Raw genomic sequence first — 22,009 nt, 5'->3', positions numbered from 1 at the left:
ATGTGTTATCAGTTGATTCTGTGAATGATGATTTCTTAAAAGGAGTCCCGGTGTGATGGCTCAGTGCTGTGATGTCAGGTGATTTTAGGGAGATCAGGTATAGCACAAGCAGTCCTGCCACACAGAGCCCTCCAAGACAGCCTGGGTATTTTAGAGAATAAAAGTAATTAATGAAATATCTGGGGCAGAGGCTGCGTGGTAGAGTTTTAGGCTAACATGCTTGAGGCCCTTGATTCAACATCTAGCACTGGAAGAACAATAAAGGGGAAGAAGGATGCTCTCTCTTGGTGTGATACCAATATTAAAAGACTTTCTGTCATATTTAATGTCATCTGTTTACTGTCAATACATATTAAGATGTGTCTTGTGTATTTGCATATCTGTATGTGCCTGTGAGTACTCATGCATGTGTGGGTATATCTTTATAGAGGCCAGAGCTCCACACTGGATGTTTCTCTCTTGCTAGCCTCCTGGATTATTTATTTATTTATAGTATATTTATTTATTATTTACCTAGTTAGTTAGTGTAGGGGAGATATATGACTGTCAAAGAAAACAAGTGGAAATCTTAAAACAACTGAGATAGTTGATTCTTGCATTACACCAAGTGAATGGAATGCAGGTCATCAGGTTTGGCAGCAAGTTCATTTAAAAATCATTGATGATAGAGTCACTGGACCCATATTTCACCTACTAATTTAGAACGCCTTCCCAGAAGCTCCATGGACCTTCCTGTCTCTGACTTGCCAGTGATGGAAATATACATATTCTCTATGAGGTAAATTTTTATGATAATTCACACTTATGAAATTTGAGGAAATATGAAATCAGGAGACACAAAAGTCATAATTTTAAATTGAAAATTAAAAGGAAGGGGAATGACATGAGACTCTAAACTCTTTCTCAGAAAGTACTCAGTCAGAGCCTGCTCTATGATCCATGCTCCTATGTCCAAGGATACTTCTCTGTCCAGAAGACAAGAACCACGTGTCCTAGGGAATCACTGGACATCATGTGTATGCAACTGAAGATGCTTTCTTCTCCCTGTGTCCTGGAAATTCCTAGGAGACACACCATGTAATATATCCCCTGCATGGCTATTGGACAGGTTAAACAAGTATTGTGGTACGTACGTGAAACATCCTCCTCCAAAGTTCATGTTTCTAGGCGATTCTGCTGTTCAGGAAGGTTTAGAGCCTTGCTAGAGGAAGTGCTTCACCTAATGTAGGCTTTACAGATTCATAGGCAAGACCTACTTCCATTTGTTAGCAGCTTCTACACTCAATCAATGTGACAGTGAGCCTCATGCTCTGGCTTCTGTGCCTTGCCCCCAGTGATGGATGGATGGTAGCCCTCTGCAACTACATGCCAAAATACACTTTGTCTTCCTTAAGTTACTTCAGAGTATTCAGCACAGTACCAGAAGAGAAACTGATACAAGAATGCAAATATTATTATGTACCTTGAGGATTTTTCTTCTTTCTTTCTTTACAATTTTTTGCATCTTCTCTTTTTTCATTTTCTTATTTTATTTTCATCAAATTCCTCGTATTCTCTACATAGTCCTTTTAGACTAGCCTTGCAACTTAGTTCCCAAGGAAGAAAAACACCAATAGCAATCATGCTTCACATTGTCTTGGAAACCATTTGCCTGGGGAGCTCTGCTTATTTTAAAGACAGATAAACAGTGGTGCAGCGTTCAGGCAGCCCTTTAATCATGCATGTATGAAGAGGGATGTGCTAGGTAGGTAGGACCAAGCGATATCAAGAACAAGAGCAGGGATAGGCTTTGAGTATGTGGAACTTACTACCACCATCTTATTGGGGACTGGGAGATAGTTCAGCTGAGAGAGTGCTTGCCTTGCCCACATTTGGTCCTGGACTCCATTTTGTGAACTGCAAAAATGGGATTTGGAGGGTGAAAGTGGGAAAATTGGAAAAATCAAGGCCATCTTCAATCACATTGTCAGTTGTGATTGGGCCACCTGTGACCTTCTCTCAAAAAAAATGAAAAGAAAGAAAATCTCACCAGTACAGAAGTAGAAATAGGATTAAATTGATACTATGTTAATTTGCACAAAGAAATTAATTCATTTATTTAAGAAATATCCCCAGTATTATCAGAGAGTTGCATTTTATTGAAACAAATTAAAAAGAAACACAAAATCTCAACATTTATGTTGAAATTAAATTACATGTCATGAATTTAATTAGTTACTTAGTCAGTTAGTTAGATGCTAGGTACATACATATCATCCACCTTAACTATTTAAATAATAAATAAATGTGTTAAAGTAAGTAAATAATCTAAGAGGAGAGTGAGACAAAAACATGCAGTGTGGAGCTCTGGCCACCATACGTATGTAAACACACATGAATGGGGACTCAAATGTACACAGGAATATGCACAAACACAAGACAATCTTAATCTGTATTAAAAGTAAACAAATCCCATTACATATTGCAGAAACTGTATATACATGTTGTATAATATTGTTTTAAATAGGCAAACATGCTACATTTGTTTATGCTGTGCAATATTACTTTATATATAAAAGTATGTTACTTTTGTTTATGTTACATTGTTTAATTATGAAAAGATGTGTTGCATTTGTTTTACCTTGCCTGTCAAAGTAACTGACTGGTCTAATATAGAGCAGAACAGCCAATATCTGGTCAGAGAAAGGATAGGTGGGACTGGAAGGGAGAGAATAAAGAGGAGAAATTTAGGCTCCAGAGGAAAAGGAAGAATGAGGAGAAGAGAATGAGGGACACACCCTGGCATGGAAGCCAGGCAGAGACCAGTCAGACAGACATAGAGAAGCAGTGAAAGTAAGATATACAGAAGAAAGGTAATAAACCCAAGGCAAATGGTAAAGAGAAACAAGTCAATTAGCATTAAAGAGTTATCCTGAAATGTGCCTAAGCTAGGCTGAGCATTCAAAACTAATAATAAATCTCTCTGTCATGAGTGCAGTGCTGGTTGGTGCCCTCTATATAGTTGTGGCTGACCTCAAACTCATAGAAATCTGCCTGCCTCTACTTCTCAGAGATGGGATTAATGGTATGTGCCACTATACTCAGCAAAAATGGAATATTCATAGACAAACTATGAATAAAAACATACGAGAACAAATAATTTTAGAAGCACATGTGATAACTATGTCATGAATCATCCATCATTTCTATTGCTCAACATTTTAAGTTATTTAATGATAGATATTAAAAATAAAATTTATGATCTCTTTAATCCCACTCTCAAATTCTACCTTCCCACCTTCACGATTCTTCCAGCATTCTGTGTTTTCCTTTTCAGTTTGTTAACTTGTTTTTAATCAGAATCTCATGAATACCAAGATGATCTCAAACTTGCATCATAGCCAAGGATGACTTTGAACTTCTCATCTTTCTGCCTCTACCTTCCAAGTACTGGGATCACAGAAGCAATCCCCAGTTCCCCCCACAATCTCCCACCCTCCCCTACCTAGTTTATGAGATGTTGAAAATGGTACTGTGTTTTTTGGGGTGTTTTTTTTTGTATGCTTGGTAGGCACTATGTCACCTGGTATACATTAAAGTCTTCTATATGTGTTCAAGTTTCTATAATCTTTTATTATACAATATACACTAGTCAGCTGCATTACACATCGACTTATAAAAATAATGTTTAGGGCTAAAGAGATGGCTCACTGGCTCAGTGGCTAAAAGCATCTATAATGGATGGCAAGTTCTCTTCGGTCTGATCCTTTATTCTGTCATGCACTCATATACATGAATAAACAAAATTAAAAATATTTTTAAAATGGCATTGCACTTCATGCAAAGAGGTGGGTGTGGTTAAAAATCAAGCTGGATTTGAACAGGACATTTCCTCCCTACAAGCTCATCATCACAGTACTTTACTCAGTAGTGAAATCTGTGAGCTACATTAATGAATTATCAGGCAAGACATGCCCTCTAGTGAAAGAGTGGTGTTACTATTATGGCAGTAAACAACTATTTCCCTTACTATTTTCACTTTTAAAAAGTCTTAGCATATATATATGTGTGTGTGTGTGTGTGTGTGTGTGTGTGTGTGTGCGTGTGTGTTTCTTTATAATTATGTACACATTTTGAGAAACTCCTTTTGGGTGTGGAAAACAAGTTTACATGTCTCCTTTTGGATGGCATTATTATATCTCTAGAATTATACTTATCATAATACCAACAATAAAGTACAGCATGGTTTGGGCTTCCTTATGTACCTGCCAATATAGCATGCTATAAGGTGATAGTCTTGGTAATGACAAAGATCATATTTTTGAAAATATGAAAATAGTTTTTATATATTGTTTATATGATATATATATGTATAATATATATACATATATAGTTTTTTCAAGACAGGATTTGTCTGTATAACAGCTCTAGCTGTCCTGAAACTAGCTTGTAGACAATGCTGGCCTCAAACGCACAGAAATATGCCTGTTTCTCCCTCCTGAGTGCAGGGATTAAAGGTATGCAACAACACTGCCCTGTTAATATATATTTTTAGGATGTTTGTGTTCTTTTGTTCTCTTCCTATGTTTATGTTAGTTGATCTGTCAAATCTGTATTTATTATTTTGTTAAAATATTTTATTTATTTTTTTCTTTTTAAATTTAAATTGGAAACAAGCTTGCTTCACATGTCAATTCCAGCTCCCTCTCCCTCCCCTCCTCTCCTGTCCCCAACAACCACCCAACCCCCCACTGCATCCCCCCCCTCTGCTCTTCAGGGAGGGTGAGGCCTTCCATTGGGGATCTTCAAAGTCTGTCATATCATCCCAAGACAGGGCCTAAGCCCTCCCCCATGTGTCCAGCCTGACAGAACATCCCTCCATATGGAATGGGCTCCCAAAGCCCATTTGTATTCCAGAGATAAATACTGATCTACCATCCAATGGCTCATAGATTGCAAAGGCCTCCTCACTGACATCCATGTTCAGGAGGCCTGGATCATTTCCATGCTGGCCTCTCAATCATGGGGAGAAGAGGAGGGGAGCAGAGGACATGGGGAAGCAGGAAGGTTCAGTCAGGGGGGGCAGGGAACAGAGGAGAACAGAATGAGAGATACCATAAATAGAGGAAGCCATTATAGGTTTGAGGAGAGATATGGCACTAGAGAGATTTACAGAGATATACAAGGATGACACCAACTGACATCGAGGCTACCTTAAATGCCCTCCCCCAATAATGAGATTGATGACTACCTCATATGCCATCCTAGAGCCTTCATTCAGTGACTGATGGAAGCAGTGGCAGACAACTACAGCTAAACACTGAACTGAACTCCTGGAACCCAGTTGCAAAGAGGAGTGATGAGCAAAGGAGTCAAGGCCAGGCAAGTGAAACCCACAGAGGCAGCTGACCTGAGCAAGGGGAGCTCATTGGTGACTGAAAATATTTTAACAGTGTTTTAAGATATTTTGTGTTACATGATGCCACTAAACATGCAGTTTTTAATGGAAGGACTTTTAAAATATTTTTAGAAATAAAACTTATCATATGCCTTGTTTCTGGTCCTCTGGAATATATGTCATACATAGAAGAACATACATGCTTTCAAAAGATAAAACTATTATTCCATTTTTCATATAATTCTATGAAGTTAATCTTGAAGTTCTTTTGCTTTCCCACATGTATTTATTTCACATTGGTAATTCATTCCTTTACAATTCTATTGCATATGTATGTAATATATAATGTATCATAATCATACTGTTTATCATTATATTCATGTATTCCTTTCCCACTGTCACTGTTCTTCTAATCAATCTCCTTCCTGTTTGAATACTTTTTGTTTATTTTATTTCTTACCCACTGATTGTCAATTCATTGATTATTCGCTTTTACTAGAAAGTGTCTCAAGTCGCTAAGGTTGGTTACAAACTATACACAGCCTAGGGTGAACTTCTCATCCTCATGCCTGTATCTCTCAAGAGCTGGGATTGAAGGTATGTCCCCATCTCCTTCAGACACATGCATCTTTAGTTTTTTTAAAAGAAAAATTGTAATTATAAATGCATGTGTACTTATGCATGAGTGAAGCTGCTCAGAAGATGGCATTGCACCCTCTGGAGCTGGAGTTACAGGAAGAGTTGGGAGCCTCCCTTGTACAGGCTGCTACTCAGCTTGGGTTCTCTGGAAGAAGAGTAGGCTCTCTTACTGGATCAGTCATCTCTCAAGCCCTCCACACATGTGGTTTTAAATGTTCACAGATTTTAGTTTAGTCTAGGTTTGGAGTTTTAGATGGTTCCTGATTTTTGTGTGTATTTGTTTGTTTAAGTGTTTTATATTTTTGTTTGTTTGTGAGTTTTGGCTTTTGCTATCTTTATTTAGGAATTTTATTTTTAAAGCATCTTCTTCTAGTGTATGTGGAACACGTGGGTGTAAACCACATATTTCTAAAATGTTCCTATGATTTAGGGCACTTATCAGAAAATGATTCAAAACAGAATCACAGAGACCTCTTGAATCAAAACAACTTCCTGAACTATAAGGACATCTGTGGACAAGACTCCTAAAAATATTTTTTCTAAGCTGCTTCTCCCTACAGGCTGGAGGGAGAGAGAAAGTCTCACATCTTCTTCAGTATTTGGAGCAGTCGTGGTTTTAGTTATGTGCATTTGGAGGACATTCCAACAGTTGTCCATTCTCTCCCTCCTTCTTACCTGTTTTATGAGATTATGTAAAGCCTGATCTGTGCTGCATATGTGATAGAATTTAACAAGAAAGCTGCAAACGTCTTCGGATGGCAAACATTACCCCAGATGATTCACAAAATGTCACAAAGTCTCTGATGAAAATCCATAAATTTATCTTAGTTACCTTTTTATAGCTGTGATAAGATACCATGAGCAAGGAAAATTATAGAAAAAGAGTTTACTAGTGTTCATAGTTCCAGAGGGTTAGAGTCCAGGACCATCATGGGATACAGAACAGGATCGGTAGCTAAGAGCTTCTATTTTGATCCATAAGAACCAGGCAGAGACAGAGCTAATTGGAGATGTCCTGAGATTTTTTAAATATCAAAACACTACCCCTAGTGACATATCCCCTCTGACATGGTCACATCTCCCAACTATAAGAGTCCATATCTCATTTGTACACAGAGTTCATGGTAGAAAGTAGAGTGTGGTTTCTACTTAAGAGGATGCACTATGATGAAGCCCATCCTCAATATGGACAGCTATGTTCAGCTGTGCTCCTTTTAGTAGCTGCAATGGTTTTTGTTTCTAAGTAGCTGAAATTTCAAGTTCTTATCTTTTAGGTTTGTTCCAGTGTGTGGGTGAGGAACAATTGGAAAGAACATTTCTCTGCACTCAGGAGGCCCTTTCTTCTTGCCACCTCCTTTGAGGTAAATCGTCAAGGCTAGAGACTTCTGACACATAACCCTTGTCTTTCGGTATAGCTGGTGCCTGCCATCAACCTCAATCTTTCTGTTTGAGGTCCCTGAAGTAGAAAGTGCTTAAGAGAAATATTTCAAGGAGTTTTGCTCTTAAGGAGAGGTTTTCTCAGGCAAGGCATACCAAAAGGAAGGGTTTCCAACTTCATGAACTAACATTCATTTCAATGTCACACAGCTGTGATCTAAGAGAATATCTGAACAAATGAGATCATACACTGTCAAACAGGCTTGCGAGTTGATGGAGAATTAGGTAATAGCATAGATTTTAGAACAGTCACCGTGGACATTAAAGTATTTGGAAAGAATGGTGAGACTAAACAATGACTTTATGATTTTCCTTTTGTCAATGTTGTCTGAAGGTTCATTAAAGACACCTCAGTGCTTTGAGGCAAATCTAAGTTACTGCATTCTCTTTGTTTCTTCAATCAATTAAACAAGTTGACATAGGAAAGTGATAGGTGCTCAATGATTTTCAGTTTTCAACAATTCAAAAACACCTACCTGGCATCTTGCTTTTTGAGTCAAAGGATGTCAATGTGTCTTTTGAAGTCATTGAATTACATATATTATCTGTAATATACTGAGCAGAAATTTGGATCAAAGGAAAACATCTAGCTTAAGGCTCATGATAATGATTGAAAAAAAGAAAAGGTCTGCTCCTAATTCTTCCATTCCTTTATATCTCACCCATTCCTCCATCCTACCTGGCTCTTAAATTGTGTTCTAAGGATTCCTCAACATCATCCAGCAATCCCTTCTAGTTTAGTTTCTTTTCCTGATAAAACAATTTAAGGAAGGAAGGGCATCTATCAGCTCAATGTTCAAGGTACAGTCCATCACGGAAGGAATGAGTTTGAGGAAGCTGCTCACATGCTACCCACTGTCAAGAAACAGAGAGCAATAAGTTCTTGTGCTTATCACACTGTCTTCTTTTAATTCCATTCAGGACTTCATCCCAGGGAATGGTGTCATCCACTGTATGTGTGTTCTCATTTAGTCTAATCAAAAAATCTCCTCTATTCTGGCTGGTTATACCTCAACTTCACATAAGCTAGAATCATTTGGGAAAGGGGAGCCTTAATTGAGAAAATTTCAATACAAGACTGGCATGTGGAGAAACCCATGGGGACATTTTCTTGATTGATGTTTCATTTGAAAAATCCCACCTCACAGTGGGTAGTGTCATTCCTAAGATTTTGGTCCTTTTCCTGACATATATAAGAAGCAAGCTGAGTAAGCCATGAGGAGCAAGCCAGAAGAAGAATGCCTCCATGGTCTCTGCATCAGTCCCTGCCACCAGCTTCCTGCCCTGAGTTCCTGTTTTGACTTCATCGATGGTGACTAGATACTTGGAAGTGTAATCTGAAATTAATCCTTTCCTCTACAAGATGCTTTTGCATAAAATTTAATGAAGATAAACTATGTATTTATCTTTGTTATATTATAATATACTGATTGCTACAGAGTGCTCTTGATTCTTTAAAATGTTTTCCTTTATCTGTTCTCAAAATTTCTGCCTCCTTTCTTCCTTTATGAAAGCAAAAAAAAAAAAAAAGGTCAGTCTTGTCTATATCTGGTGGAACAGACCTGTATGCCACACACCCAGTAGGCTGAGGCAGGTAATTTAATGGAATCTTTTCTTGAATATAAAAATGCATGCTGGATATGCTGCTTTGTTGGTAGTGGTCCAGTTTTAGGATCACATGGAGAAGATTGTGGGGGGTGCATACCTGTAATCCTAGTACTTAGGAAGTTCAGGGAGTTAAAGGCCAGCATGAGACACTTTCTTAAAATAATATAATGATTTTAATTAAATTTAATTGATAAATTAATAAAACCAAGTGTGGCTATAGCTTACTGATAATGTGACTTCCTAACATGTGAATTCTTCTAATTTCAATCCCAAGTAATACACACACACACACACATACATACAAACATACACACACATACACACATGCACACACACACACACACACAATTAATCTTCAACAATTAAATCATAGAAAAATGGGCTTTCAATGAAACATAAACTTTCTGACTCCCAGTCCAGGCCATCTATAAAACAATGTGTCACTTTTCAACTTGCCGTGTTTGTATACATCTTATAAGATCTTCCCCAGATGGAGCAATTATAAATGTTCTGGTGTATAAGCAGAAAAATGAGAGATAATTTCATAGAAAAATAATTAAAAACTAACACATTTATTTCCTCAAAAGTATTGTATTTTATTTAATTCCCAACCCACTTAATCAAGTTTAATTATGGAAAATGTCTTTCAGAATCCCTGAAACCTCTAGCATTTGGTTCTCTTGCACTTAACAGACTACTACACAGCACTGCTATTGTTTAAACTCTTCCAATGTGTGGTTTGACATTACTGCTTTGGTAAATCCCAGTGAGGTCTCTTGCTGGAGGACATTTGCCAGATATGAGCAAAGTCCCCTTATCATCCCTCCCCCTCCTTGAGGGTCCCATCCTTCCCTCCACTGTCCCCTGCTCACTGTGCTCACTGACAATAAGACCAGAAGATTCATAGCCTTCTTTAGATGCATGAATTCCACTAATCTCTTCAAATAGGGCTCCAGGTTCATTCCATAGTACCACAGAAATGGGACAAATGCCTTTAGCTTATTAGTTAAAAGTTCAAGTGGCCATGGATGTAAAAGGACAGGGAAGGGCCCCTCTAAGAATGTGGGTTTTAAGGATTCTGGTGATTTTTTTAAAAAATAAATTTCTACTATGCGGTTCTAGAGAGCTGAACTCAAATCATCGAACTTGTCATCAAATCCCTTTACTGGCTGAGCCATCTTTCTAGCTGATACCTGATATTTTGTTAGTGTTTTCTGTATCATTTAATATTGTAACTAATGAAAGTTATTGTTAAAGAATGCATGGTTATATGTAACCAAGAAACAATAACGCTGGGAGAATGCACACAGATTAAAGACACATACGTATTTTATAGTTAGCTTTAAAGATCCACATGATAAAACTGAGAATCACCTAGGAAGAATCAACTGAGTCTTCCTTACCCTGGCCTATAACATGACTGTAAGAGACTGTCTTGGTCATTAAGTGAGGTAGGGATATCTACTGTGTTTATTTATTTTTTGTTTTTTTCGAGACAGGCTTTGTCTGTATTGCTTTGGAGCCTGTCCTGGAATTTGCTTGGTGGACCAGGCTGGACTCTAACTCACAGAGATCCACTTGCCTCTATCTCCCAAGTGCTGGGATTAAAGGCGTGCAACACCAACACCTGGTGGGATATCTACTCTTAATGAGGTCTACATCATCACCTGGGATGGCCCCTGAGTGGCATAAATGTGAAGAAAGCTACTTGAGAATAAGCAAGCAAGAAAAATGTGTTTATTCTCTTTGCTTTTGACTGAAGATGCAATGTGTCTAACTATTTGAGTTCTTGCCTTGACTTCTTTGAAATGATGGATTAGTGTCAAGAATCATAAGCTAAATAAACCTCTTGCTGTCAGATGTTTTTGTTGGTGATTTTGTTTACTTGGTTGTTTACACAGCAACAGAAATGAAACTGGGATACACACACACACATAAAGACAAAGACACGCATGTCTATCCACATACATACATATGCACATACAGAAAGTAAAAGAGAAGTCCTGGTTTTAACTCAAATTGTTGCTACCTCCTCAGCCACACAGAACTTGGCAAAGGCATTTCTGGAGCTCTTCCTTGGTGACTTTGCCCTTGTAGTCTAGCCCAAAGGGAGGGGCCAGAAGCCTCAATTTACAGACAACCCACTCCTGGGGACCTTGGGAAGGATTGACTCACCTCATAGTCAATGTCCAGGACATCTGTCTCACCCTTAGTTCGGAAGTGTTGTGTGTTCGTGTCCACAGTAAAGTTTGCTTGCTTGCCCACCCGCTCCAGGAGAACTGAGTGCCAGTGCTGGTCATCCAGAAGGCTACCCAGGATGGCAGAAGGCGCGATGCTGCTGAGTCTGGCTTTGCTGTCATCTGCAGATGAAGGGGGGGAAGCGTGGAGTTTTAGCCTAGGTAGCTTTGAATCCTGTCCATCAACAGCACTGAATACCAGGTACCTGAGGTTTCCTCAAACAAACACATCATTTATATCACTGGGCCTTCTAGGCAGCTTTGAATCCTGTCCATCAACAGCATTGAATACCAGGTACCTGAGGTTTCCTCAAATAAACACATCATTTATATCACTGGGCCTTCTGCAGGGGTCTGGTTCAAATGATATGCACCCCCACATCCTGAAAAGAAATGTAGTGTTTCTGGGACACCAGCAATTGTTTGGTGATGGGAATGCTTATGGTACTGGCCAAAGGAATAAAATTTAAAAGAGAAGTTTCCACATTCAGAAAAAGTAACTAATTTATATACACGCTTTATTCTTTAGTACTTTGAATGAAGAAAGTTGGACTGGCTTGGGAGGAAGCCAGTGGTCAAACAGTGTATTTCTGTACAGAGAAAGACATAACCATTCCAGCTGCAACTGTTGAATGCCTACTGGATGAACTGAGTCCTTCCACCAAAAAGCATATGGCTGCTACCACCTGACAGAATTTTCTCAACATTAAGGGTGAGCTATCATTACATATGCATAATTTTTTAAATCTATATAAATTTCATATGTGTTGGGGGGCATGTGAGAGAACAATTGCATGAGTTCATGTCTATAGAGCTGCTTTCCTTCTTCTATCACGTGTGTATTTCACTCAAACTCCTAGATTATGATAGCTAAGTGTATCTCTTCTTTCTTGATTATGTGACATTCAGGGGTTAGAGGCAGCTAATCTCACTATGGGCTGCATACTCCTACCTGGTGTGGCCTAATGGTACTGTTTGTCTCACTGAATAATGATGACTGACTTTCTCCTGAAGTTGGAATGTGGATGCCCCACTTAGCACACTAGCAAAGGAGAGCTGGTGAATTAATTTGTGATGCTGTTTTGGTGATTTACTATTCATTTATTCTATAAGCCTTGAATTCTCACCACTGTCAGATTATGCTAATGTATTAATAAATACCCCCTCTCTTCTTGTCCTTCCTCCAAGGACATTGTAATATAGCACTACTGGTCATGGTCATACACACAAAATATATGGAGGGAGGTGGAGCTCTCTCTTCTGAGAGTTCCAATGTGGGTGTATTCTAGTAATAGTAGTTAGGACAGATGACTACATAAACACAGACCAAAGGCAACATACACAGGAAGAGGTAGTGTTTGGAGAAGCTGGTGACTAGGCTGAGAGGTGACAGGGACAATGGAAGGGACCCTTAGCAGAAGAGAGCTAGCTGATAGAGCTGGCTTCACCCTACAGGACAGGGTGAGGTTGCTGCATTCAGATTAACACCGAAGAAAGGTTAGATTAGCAGTCATATAAAATCTGGCAATTACGGCCAATTTAGCTCCTCTAAAAGTTAGGCCAACTGTAACACCTGCTATAATTTGTAAGCGTCTCATAGGTAAGAATCATATTTCTGAGTAATTTTAACACCTCTCTCTCTCTCTCTCTCTCTCTCTCTCTCTGTGTGTGTGTGTGTGTGTGTGTGTGTGTGTGTGTGTGTGTGTGTGTGCTATGATACGCCTTTGGAGTTCAGGGATAGTCTTGAATGTCATACTTTCCCTTCCACCTTCTTGTAGCCAGGGTCTCTTGTTTGCCCCTGAATGTCCATCCCTGACTAACCAGCCTCTGAGCTTCTGGAGATCTCTTATCTCTGTCTCCCATCCTATAGTAAAAGAGCTGGGGGGGAGCTGGGCAGTGGTGGTGCACGCCTTTAACCCCAGCACTAGGGAGGCAGAGGAAGGCAGATCTTTGTGAATGTCAGGCCATCCTGGCCTACAGAGTGACTTCGAGGACAGGTTCCAAAGCTGACAGATAAATCCTGCCTCAAAACACCCCCCTCACACACACACAAAGAGAGAACTGAGGTTATATGTAGTCTGGCTTTATGTGGATGCTGGGGATCCAAATTAAGATTCTCTTTTTCTTTCTTTCTTTTTTTTTTTTTGGTTTTATGAGACAGGGTTTCTCTGTATTGTTTTGGAGGCTGTGGATCCAGCCCGGCCTCGAACTCACAGAGATCTGCCTGCCTCTGCCTCCCGAGTGCTGGGATTAAAGGCATGCACCACCACCGCCCAGCCAAACTCAGATTCTCAGAGTTTTGTCACACACACTTTATCCACTGTACCATCTCCCTAAGCAATTAATGTCTATTTCTCTTAGATATAGAATAAAGCTGAAAAATCTCTTCATTTTTATTTCATTTTTGTGAGCCATATTCTCTGACCTTTACCCATTTGTTTTTCCAACATTTTGCATTTAGTCCATTTTGTGTAATAAAAAATTTGAGGGTATCTTTCTGTTCTTTGACTTTTTGTATATTGCTTTTTCTGTTTCATTTACTTTAACACTGAAGATATTTTACTGTTGAAAATTCATTATTTTGGGGCTGGGGAGATGACTCAGCAGTCTAAGTACTTCTTTTGCAGGCTCAAGGATCAGGATTCAGACCTCTAGAATCCGTGGCAAATGCATGGTGGCTGTATTGGCACACTATAATTACAGCCATGAAGGAGGAGACTGAGGATTCCTGTGTAAACTGTCTCACAAGACTACACATTTCACTGAGCTCTGCATTTGACTGAGAGTTCCTCCCTTGATAAATAATGAGGAAGAAAAAATCCAGGATGATTTTCAACATCAATTGTGGGTATCCACATGCAGGAACACACAGGTGCACATGTACCCATGTGTATGTGTTCCCACACAGATAAAAAAATAAAAACCCCAGATTCACACATGATAACATATGAAAAATAGAAAAAGAAGCACAATTATTTCTCTTCTCTTTAACAGCCCATCCCTGCTTTGCCATCATAGAGGAAATCTCCAAATGTGTTTCACCATTTACTCATTTTGAATTTAGAAACCCACTTCTTGCATTATATTGGAAGGCAGGCAGTTGGAGTTTTCTAAAACCCACTAGTGCACTATCTTGGTAACTACAGGATGAATTCAGTGTCTTGAACACATTGTCCAGACTCTCCTTTTTTATATATTTTATTTTTAAATTTAAGTTTAAATTAGAAACAAGGTTGCTTTACATGTCAATTCCAGGTCCCTCTCCCTTTCCCTCCCCTCCTCCCGTGGCCTCCCACCAACCCCTCCAATATCCCTTCATTTTCCCAGGGAGGGTGGGGCCCTCCATGGGGATGTCCATAGTCTGTCATTTCATCCAGGGCAGGCCCTAGACCCTCCCCTAAGAGTTCAGGGTAAGAGAGCACCTCACATTGTTGGATAGGTACCCAAAGTACATTTGTATACCCAGGATAAATACTGATCTACTACCCAAGGCTCAATAGATTACCTAGGACTCCTCACTGACAACCACATTCAGGGGGTCTTGATCAGTCCCATGCTGGATTCCCAGCCATCAGACTCATAATATCATCTACAGCTGAGTTATGTCCACATTCACAGGCTCAGTTTTTATTACACATGCTTACTGATTCATGGGGACAGTGTGAGCACACAATGGTGTTCATGAGTCAACCAGAGAAAAAGTTGTGGGAGCTGGTTCTCTCCTCCTGTCTCCTGGAACCAGGGTTTGAATCCAGGCTGTCAGCCTTGGCAGTGAGCATCTTTGACCACTGAACCATCTCACCAGCACACAAGAACACTTCTTCACTGATTCAAGAAGAGGAAGATATGAATGAATTCCATCCATTCCTTCTTTAGTTATTTTTAACTAAAACTAACATATCATACTTTAAAGTGAGTAAGAATTGGCCTGATAATATAAATGCAGAAAAAAACTATTTGAGTATTAGTAGCATAGAATTGTACTGATGAAGAGACAACAACGATCATCTAATGAAACTTCCCCTAGAAACCCAGATTGTTGTTATGGAAACCACAGAAAGCACAATTCTTAGCACACTATCACGGCCTTTATCTTGGCACACCTGTTTCCAGTTTTATCTCAGTTGCATTTGATGTTCAATTACCCCATTTTAACAGCTTTTCAATTTATTAAGACAAGATAAAAATCCTCATGAACAGCTGAGAAGAATACAAATGAAACAATGAGGGAGAAGCGAGAAGCTTATTTTGGGGCCAGAAACAAAGAAATTTGTTTCTCATTAAATGGAACTCTTTTTTCTATTTAGTTTTAAGATGACATAAGTGCCACCTTAGCCTTCTTGTAATGAATATGGGGAAGTGATGTTTGCACTTTTAAAAGATTTATTGTTTAGTTTTTAAATTTTATATACATGAATATTTGGCTCACATAGGATGGCGCATCATGTTTGTGCATGTAGGGGCTAGGAGAGGGCCCTGAGTGCCTTAGAACTGGAATTATAGATTAAGGCTTTTGAGCTGCCATGTGGGTCCTGGAAATTGAACCCAGGTTGTCTTTAAGGGAAAAATTGTTTTTGCCTGCTACTTAAAGATTTACATTTTAGCATTTGTGTGTCTGTATCTGTGAGTATATATTTGTGGTTGAGTGCAGGTGCCCATGGAGTTCACAACAGCATCCACAGTCTTCTATCCTTCTGGACCCAGAGTTATAGGTGTGTGTGTGTGTGTGTGTGTGTGTGTGTGTGTGTGTGTGTGTGTGTGTGTCTTTTGAGTATACATGTGCATTAAATACAAATACCCATGAAGTCCACAGCAGCACCTACAGACTTCTGGAGCCTAGAGTCAGTGGTGTGTGTGTGTGTGTGTGTATCCCTAGCATTGTTCATGAATTACTCTCCTCCTTACTGTTTTGGAGTTTTTGTCTGTTTGTTAGAAGCAAGGTTTCCCACTGGATTAGAACTCACCGAATAAGTTAGGTAGGTGACAGGTGAGCACCAGGAACCCACGTGTCTCTGCCTCCCAAGTACTGGGATTACAAGCGTTATAAGCACGCACTGCCAAGTTTGTTTTTTTAAGTGGGTTCTGGAGGTTGAACTAGGTCCTTATGCTTGTATGACAAGAAAGTTAACAACAGAGTTATCTCCCCAGCCCTAGGTTTATATTTGATCTTCTGTGTTAGGCATCAATTTTATGAAATAGTCTTAGAAATCTGTAGTTTCTTTCTTCTTCTCTGTCTTATATTCACCATGAATGCAAGGAGGATGCTTGGATTTGCCACTGAAAAAGGACAAGAATAAAGACCTACATTGTTTACTGTTGGGAGTGAGGCTACATGGTGGAGATTCTCACATTCTCCTGATGACTAAAATATAGCTTTCTCTGATGTTGCCAGTGTACCTTGAGCTTGGTCCCAGTGTTGAATTACATTTATCCTTCTTAACTATTAGATAGTAAATATTAATAACGGTATGTTTCCTATCTTTATATTAGTAAATATTAGCTGGGATACAGGAAGGGAATCTCAGACAAAGCAGCCTGTTTAGGACCTAGAAAGATTGCTCAGCAGGTTAAAGGCATGTGCCATTGAACCTGATGACATAGCTGGACCCCCAGGAAAACAGCAAGGCCCAACTCCTAGTTGTCCTCTGACCTTTACACTTGTGACATGGCAAACCACAATCACACACAAATAAATGAATGCCATGAATTTACAAAGTCACTTTCTTCACCCTCCAGCATATTTCTTTTTCTATGAGGTTTTTCTAGATAAGGGCTCCTTTAGTTTTCTTCTGTGCCCTAAGGAATTCAGCACCAGCGTTCTGTGGCCTGACTAGTCCTTCCATTCTTCCATAAGAAGTCATAAAGGAACTCCTCCCCTTTTTCCTGTAGTGAGAAGTTGGGTATAGTGGATGTAGACATGCCGGCAGTGAGGCAAGCCCAAGGAGTAGCTCACTCATAAAGGTGAGTGGCATCCTACTGTAGGGAGGCTGAAAGGAGCCCTTTTCTACATCAGCAGCCTTTCAAGTCCCAGGCTTATCCTTCCAGGGCCAGGCCATCTTAACAAAGGAAAGCCTAGTGACTTAGTTTTTCCACTCACACTTTTTACATCCCACTACGATGAACAAAATGGTTGCATGTTTCTCTTGACAGATTTTTTTTAAACGTGCCTAGTCAGCTCAAATATGAGAAGCTCATTATAATGGGTACACGTTTAAACTTTTTTAAGTTACTTAAGAGTTTGACTTCTGACAAAATTCAGGTTAAGTATGAACATTAACAGATATTTAAAAGTCACATTGTAGCTTGCCTTACTTAGAAATATTGTCTTTTTTCACAATATGATACCTCTGGCAAAAAAGAAATGAAAATAAGTACTGCTCTACCCACATGAAGATGAAATTTTTGAAAATAAGTGCTGTTCTAATCCTAAAGACAAAGGAAATAAATCACTTAGATAGTGGTCTGGTGACTCCATTTAATGAGCTAGGAAATGCTCCCATACTTTTTATAGTGACCTTTTGCAAACATTAGTGAATATGAGTACCTGCAGAATTGAACTTGAACCCATAACACCTATATACCAAAGAAATAATAATAATAATAATAATAATAATAAACAAAAAATTTGTGTATGTCTGTGAGTGCCTCCCCCAATGACAGAAATAGTGGATCTTAATGACTTACTGGCCACCCAGGCTAACTCCAAACACAAGCTTTTGTAACAGTAAAAGATCTTGTGTCAAAGCAATGGGCCAGAAACAGGGAGATATCAATTGCCTTGTTTTGTCCTCCACATGTATGTGCATAAAAATGCACACGTGTATATTCATGTGCACACAACACACACACACACACACACACATACACACACCAAAATCAGTGAGCTATGAGTTCTGTGAGAGACTGCCATAAAAAAAAAGGTGAGGGTAACAGAGGAAGACACCTGAGCATCACCTCTGGCCTCAACAGTCATTAGTACATATGCATGATTCTGACCCTACCCAGGTTCAGGTACAGGGCTAGCCTGCCCTTCTGGAGCTCCAGGGTGATATAGTCTCCACGTTGTCCTTCTCCATGGAACAGAACCCCATCTCCTTGCATGCTCTTGAACTTCAGAGAGATAACATCCTTGAGGGTACTCATCATCTTCTGATTGAACCTGTACAAAAGGGAGCTCCTGCCATCAAAGTCAGCAACATCTGATTCTGCAAGTAGAGAGAAGAGAAAAATAAATGTCAGTGTGTTTCCTCATGATATTCTTGCTTCTCATCATTAGTGCTACTTGGTTCACAGGAATGGCCTTGAACTCTTGAAGATCCCTCTTACAGGGAGGCATATGGAGCAGAACCACCTAAGTAGAATATAAGGACTCAAACATTTGTAGGCAGTGTAGCCACACCATACTAAAGGAGAAACTCCTGTTAACGATCATTGAACAAAGCAAGATATGAACAGCAACAGGGCCTGGAAGGGAGCTGACACATAACTCCCTCCAATGAGGTGCATTGAGTAAGAGGGCCTCAAGGTCATGATTGGGCCTCCAGATGGTAAGGATAGAATTTGACAGAAATAATACAATACATGGAATATAGCTATGATGGGGCCTTAGAGGGCAGAGGGGCTTGCTTTAATGCCTTGAGAGGTGCTTCGTTAACAGAAAGAATAAGGAGATAGGGCGAGTGAGAGAAATGCATAGCTGTTATGCAAAGGATGCTGAGAAAGGCCAGAGGAAAGGAACCTTCTCAGAGAGGAACATTGAGTGCTCTCATGAATAAATCTCTCTTAGGTTAGGAAATTTTTTCTTCTATGATTTTTTTATTACTCACCCATATATGGATATTATACATAGAGCAAAGGACTACCAGCTAACAATCCACACCAGCAGATAAACTAGGAAACAAGGAGGATCCGAAGAGTAAAACACATGGTTCTCCAAAGAAGGGGAAAGGGACAAGAAACCCTGAGCAAATTGGGATCATGGGTGGGGAGAGGAGCAAGATAGGAAGAAGAGAAGGGGAGAAGAGGAGTGGGGAAGAGAACATGAGGGATCAGGAACACTGAGACAGGGGAAGGCTAGAAGAGAGCAAAAAAGGAGATACCTTGATAGAGGGAGCCAATATAGGTTTAGAACGAGGTCTGGCACTAGGGAAATGTTCAGTGATTCACAGGTATGACCCCAGCTAAGAATCTAGGCAGTAGTGGAGGGACTGCCTTTGATGTCCTTCCCCTAGAATATTCCTAGAGCCTTCATCCAGTAGCTGATTGAAGCGGAAGCAGGCACCCACAGCTAAACACTGGCCATACTCCTGGAATCCAGTTGTAGAGAAGGAGGAGGGATGAGCAAAGGAGCCAAGGCTGTGCTGGAGAAACCCACAGAAACGGTTGACCTGACCTAGTGAGGGCACAGATACCCTAGTTGTAAAGCTGGGGAACTAGCATTGGACTGAACCAAGCCCTCTAATGTGGGTGCCAGCTAGGAGGCCTGGGAAGTCTATGGGACCTCTAACAGTGGAGTCAGTGTTTATCCCTACTGCACAAATGAACTTTGGGAGCCCATTACCTAAGGAGGGATACTATTGCAGCCCAGATACAAGAAAGAGGGCCTAGGCCCTCCCCCAAAGAATGTGAGAGACTTTGATGATCCTCCAGTGGAAAGCTTCCTTATACTTGGGGAGTCAGTGGGGGTGGGTTGGGGGAGTAGGCAGGTGGAGGGGTCATGGGAGGATGGGAGGGAGAGGGAACTGGGATTAATATGTGAAACAAGATTGTTTCTAAAATAAAAAAGAAAGGAAGGAAGGAAAGAAGGAAAGAAGGAAGGAAGAAAAAGAAATCTCTCTGAGGTTTCTGGTACTCATCCTTAGATCAAATGGAAGATCTAATATTTTATAAACTTTGTAGGTGGCAGACAGATTGCTTATTAAATCCTCTGCCACAATGAGAGTTTGAGGGACCTGTGACCTGATATGTTTATGTGACTGGGATAAAGTTGCAGGCCGATCTACTGTGATGGGCTAGCCTGTGTTTAAGGAGACAGGGTGACAGTGCCACAGGCATTTACATTAGGATTTTGGACCAGTGCCCAGTTTTTAACAACTTCTCATGATTTACCTTTTGCTAATTTGATTCTGACATCTAGAGTCACTTGATCTCTTCATCCCAAGCTCCAGGCTGGAGTTGAAAAAGAGACATCCTTTATTATGACAACTCTGGTTGAGTAATTCAGTCTTTTCCAGAACTCTTTGCTGAGAATTCTGAAGATTCCCTGGGGTATAGTCAAGAAGAATAGTGTATGGAGAATGGTAATTTGAACATAGGGGTATTATGGTATATGTGCCTTGCTCTGGGTTTCTGTTTTAGGATTTTATGTAAAACATTCTGTCACTATTATTATGTTTAGAATTTATTCTTATCTGAGATAGTTCTTTAGTTGAGACAAACTTAAAGAACTGCATATTATAACATGAAATCTCTCAACAATTACATACATATACTAATGTCAACTCAGAATCAGTATATCTTGTTGCTGAAGTAGAGGAGACGACTTTGTTGATGAGTGTGGCCTGTTTACTCTGCACACAACATATTGACCCCAGTATGATTTCAATGTAGACATTAGCTCAGTCTCATAGCCTTGGCAAATAACTAACCAATGCAATAGAGAATTAGTTGGGTCTATGATCATATGAATGGAGCTACTGGCACTGCCTAATGATAGAAGGGAGAGGAGGATCACCTGACCCTCATCTGGAAGTCAAGCCATTATTCCTTTCTGCCCTTCCCAGAAATTTGAGTATGTAGGGAGTGGAAGTTTAGGGAAGGTGATTGTCATCTACACGAGGGTGAAGCTGCTGTTGCCCTCTTACTGGAAGCTCCTCTAGTTAATCCCTCACCAATGCTCTGTAAGTATGAATAATCAATTTATTTATTTGTCAAATTGGGCTTTTATGGGAAGCCTTTAAATCTTGGTTCTTTACATTCAACTTTCTTAAGATCAGCTTGGCCAAATCCCATGCACAATAACACGTAGTATTTGGCATTATAAGCTAGCTTCATTTCATTTAGCATTTTGTCACACAATTCTATAAATATGAAAGCCAGAAAGAGAAAGTCAAGAAGTCATGATCTAAACAAATTTATGTAGTAGGTAGTAGATGTGTATATATGTGTATATCCAAACTGAGAAATCTGTGAAAATATTCAGTGGAAAAATGATTTGACTGTATGTGTGTGTGTGTGTGTGTGTGAGAGAGAGAGAGAAAGAGAGAGAGAGAGAGAGATTCATATATATATATATGTGTTTGTATGTGCATGGGTTTGTGTATGCATGTGGACATCTTGGGTTGAAACTATGTCTTCTTTAATCACCTTCCACCTCATTTTTGTTGTTGTTATTGTTGAGAAAGAGATTCATGGAGCCCAGGTTGTTATTGAATCCACAACACTGCCAAGGAAGACACTGATCTTCTCATCCTCATGCCTCCATTTTCTGAGTGATAGCATCAAAAGAGTGTATTATGTAGCTGGTTTCATACAGCAGTGAGATCAATTCCACACCTTGTGCATATTAAATACACTTTCTACTAACTGAACTGCCTCCCTAACTCCCATCTTTCACTGAGCTTGGTTCCCAGCACTTAAGCGGACTGGATGGCCAGTGAGCTCCAGGGACCCTCTTGCCTCTATCTCAAACCTGAGGTTACTGAAGTGTGAC

At 39.8% G+C, this 22,009-nt stretch overlaps 1 protein-coding gene across 2 annotated transcripts in view; it reads right to left on the bottom strand.

The window, feature by feature from the left end:
• Positions 1-22,009, bottom strand: part of Cntnap5 (contactin associated protein family member 5) — a 919,042-nt gene that overhangs the window by 499,406 nt on the left and 397,627 nt on the right. For both annotated transcript variants that reach the window (XM_040737777.1, XM_040737776.1), the window contains exons 5-6: positions 18,300-18,503; positions 11,237-11,421 (exon numbers count right to left, since the gene is read on the bottom strand). In XM_040737777.1, the coding sequence (XP_040593711.1) occupies positions 11,237-11,421; positions 18,300-18,503 (389 nt within the window). The remainder of the gene's footprint in view (positions 1-11,236; positions 11,422-18,299; positions 18,504-22,009) is intronic.

This window comes from Mesocricetus auratus, unplaced genomic scaffold, assembly GCF_017639785.1.
Source record: "Mesocricetus auratus isolate SY011 unplaced genomic scaffold, BCM_Maur_2.0 Super-Scaffold_100676, whole genome shotgun sequence".
NCBI classification, from domain to species: domain Eukaryota; kingdom Metazoa; phylum Chordata; class Mammalia; order Rodentia; family Cricetidae; genus Mesocricetus; species Mesocricetus auratus.
This window is presented reverse-complemented; position numbering and strand designations above follow the sequence as displayed.